Genomic DNA, 2248 nt, shown 5'->3' with positions numbered 1-2248 from the left:
GTACTCCTAATTTGAAAAAGCTGGCTCGCCTTAAAATCTTGACACCCCAGTAGTTAGTGTAGAAATTATAGTCTAGCTAAATTAAGGAAAACCACTTCCTTTGTCATCCTAATTTTTTACATTTACAACCCACGATACGATCTCGTTCTTATTCGCAGGACTTAAAATGCGCCGCTGCGGCACTGTTGGAATGTGTGAGAGTCTAAACGCGCAATCACAAAGATTTTATCGCAAGCAGACTGGCAGGAAGACCATAAGGAAACAAGAAAAAACTGTCACATAAAAGCACCCCATAGGAGCTAATGACGACAGGCAATGCAACGTCCTGCCGCACTCTCTTGGCGGAGAGTAAATAGTCTTTCGAAATTCCGTTGCCCGATTGATTGGTTGACTGCTTACTATTGCAAGAGAGTCAACTAGCAAAGCAAAGAGCACCACCATGATGCAATGAGTGCGCGAGTTTCATTCACGCAAGCAGGGTTGTTGCGCTAACGGTTCTCAGAAGTTACGCTACCACGAGCGCGAGTATAAAAGCAATTTTACCCGTCGCGTTTAGTCAGTTTGTCAGCAAATGTGAACGAGAGCACAGTTTTGCCTTGCGAACTGGGAGTCTGTAAATACATACGAAATAGCAAAATGTTAAAGTGGACGGCGTCAGCGCAGAAGCTGAATCAGCTCACGCCGAACATAAAGGCGGCTACGACGACATTACGTTCACCGCACCCGTTAACAGACGCGAAACGACGCCGCCGACGTGCCACAATCAGCAATAAGGAGAACATCGTACCATATACCTCAACTCCGATGGTGGCGCGAGAGCACAACAGCCCACTGGTGCTTTCGCCGTTAACGGATATTTTGAATGTCACACCGAAAACGCAGTCGCCGCTGACGCAGCGCACACCAGAGCGAATGCTGAACGCAAGTACGAGTACAACCAGCCGGGCACTACCCAATCGCCGCCACTCAACAGTGGGGTTCTTTCTGCACCCGGCGCCTAATTACGCTTCCACTCTGCCACGCTTCGAGGAAGAATACTCGCCAAGCACAGCGCTGCCTACTGGACAACAAGTAGCTTTAAGAGGACTACTGCCAGACCCTTTCCTCAGCAACTTGCGCTACTTTAACACACCCGAGTTGGAGAAGCGAAAGCAAAAGGAGGCGCAAGAAAAGCTGAAGGCCGCCAGAAAATCATTGCCACGAAAGCTAGAAGCAGATTTTGCTGAAATTGCGCGAGAATGTTGCGGCGGCCAGCAACCGAAGCGCAACTACAATGAGTCGCATTCAGCCGGTATGAGCGACCAAACCTTAGACAAACTCATTGACGCTATACTCGACTCAGCGCGCAAAGGCGAAAAGAAGAAGATGAGGCCGCGCAAGTCATTCAACTTACGTCGTCGCACGCTGCTGAAGAACCAGACCGAGCAAAAAGTCAGCGAATTAGTTTTGTCACCATCCTACGCGCCCGGCGACGATCCAGCGAGTGATCTCAGCTTCCTCTTAGCCGAACCGGTATCGAAAAGCATGATGAAGGTGCAGGGATCTACTAAGGCATCGCCACCCACACCAGCTCCAGCTACACCCTTGCCCGGCACGCCTATATCTGAGGAAGTATTGCAAAAAATGCCCACGCCCGCCACCTGCGCCTGTGCAGCACAGCTACATTTTCTGCGCTCGAGCACAAGCAAGGAGCGATTGGATACCACGTTCACGCTGGAGACGCCCGTGCGGTTGCCTATGCAGAGGAAGCGACAGCGGCGGAAAACATTGGCCGTATCGATCGGCGGCGGCACGAAGCGCTTCAAGGCCGATGGTAGCCAAAACTACTACGATGTTGGACTTGCGTTACCATCGATTTTTGTTTGAAGTTGCTGAGGATGGGAAATTGTCGTAAGAATTTATTACTCTTTAAGTTTATTGGTTTATTGAAACCATATTTGTTGATTTGTTGACAAACTGGGGGAAAATGCTCGCTTATTACGCTTTTAGTTTTTAAGTCTCTTATTTATTTTTACTTTTAACTAATTTAAGTAGGTAATTTATGCACTAAGTAGGTTTTAATATTAGGAAAATTATCATTTTATTACATACATACATACATACATCATCATCATTGGTCAGCGTCGTCGTCATCGCAGTTGTTAATGTATTTGTTCCTTTATTGGGTGTCTAATGCTTGAATCGATTTATATACATTTGTTCACCAAAAGTTGAAATAAATGCAAAAAATAACTTCTTTGAAGAAAAA

At 46.9% G+C, this 2248-nt stretch overlaps 1 protein-coding gene across 1 annotated transcript; it reads left to right on the top strand.

Annotated features, from left to right (window-relative positions):
- Window positions 1–636: 636 nt before the first annotated feature.
- LOC118748254 lies at window positions 637–1866 on the top strand. Its single transcript, XM_036482629.1, has one exon. The coding sequence runs from the start codon at window positions 637–639 to the stop codon at window positions 1864–1866; it is 1230 nt and encodes a 409-aa protein (XP_036338522.1).
- The last annotated feature ends 382 nt before the right edge of the window (window positions 1867–2248 follow it).

Source organism: Rhagoletis pomonella, unplaced genomic scaffold (assembly GCF_013731165.1).
Source record: "Rhagoletis pomonella isolate Grant_MI unplaced genomic scaffold, Rhpom_1.0 Rhpom_scaffold_00013, whole genome shotgun sequence".
NCBI classification, from domain to species: domain Eukaryota; kingdom Metazoa; phylum Arthropoda; class Insecta; order Diptera; family Tephritidae; genus Rhagoletis; species Rhagoletis pomonella.
The sequence above is the reverse complement of the archived record's forward strand: the minus strand, read 5'-3'. Positions and strand labels throughout refer to the sequence as shown.

Coding starts and splice junctions, on each gene's coding strand:
- LOC118748254 (XM_036482629.1), top strand. CDS start 637: ATGTTAAAGTGGACGGCGTCAGCGCAGAAGCTGAATCAGCTCACGCCG.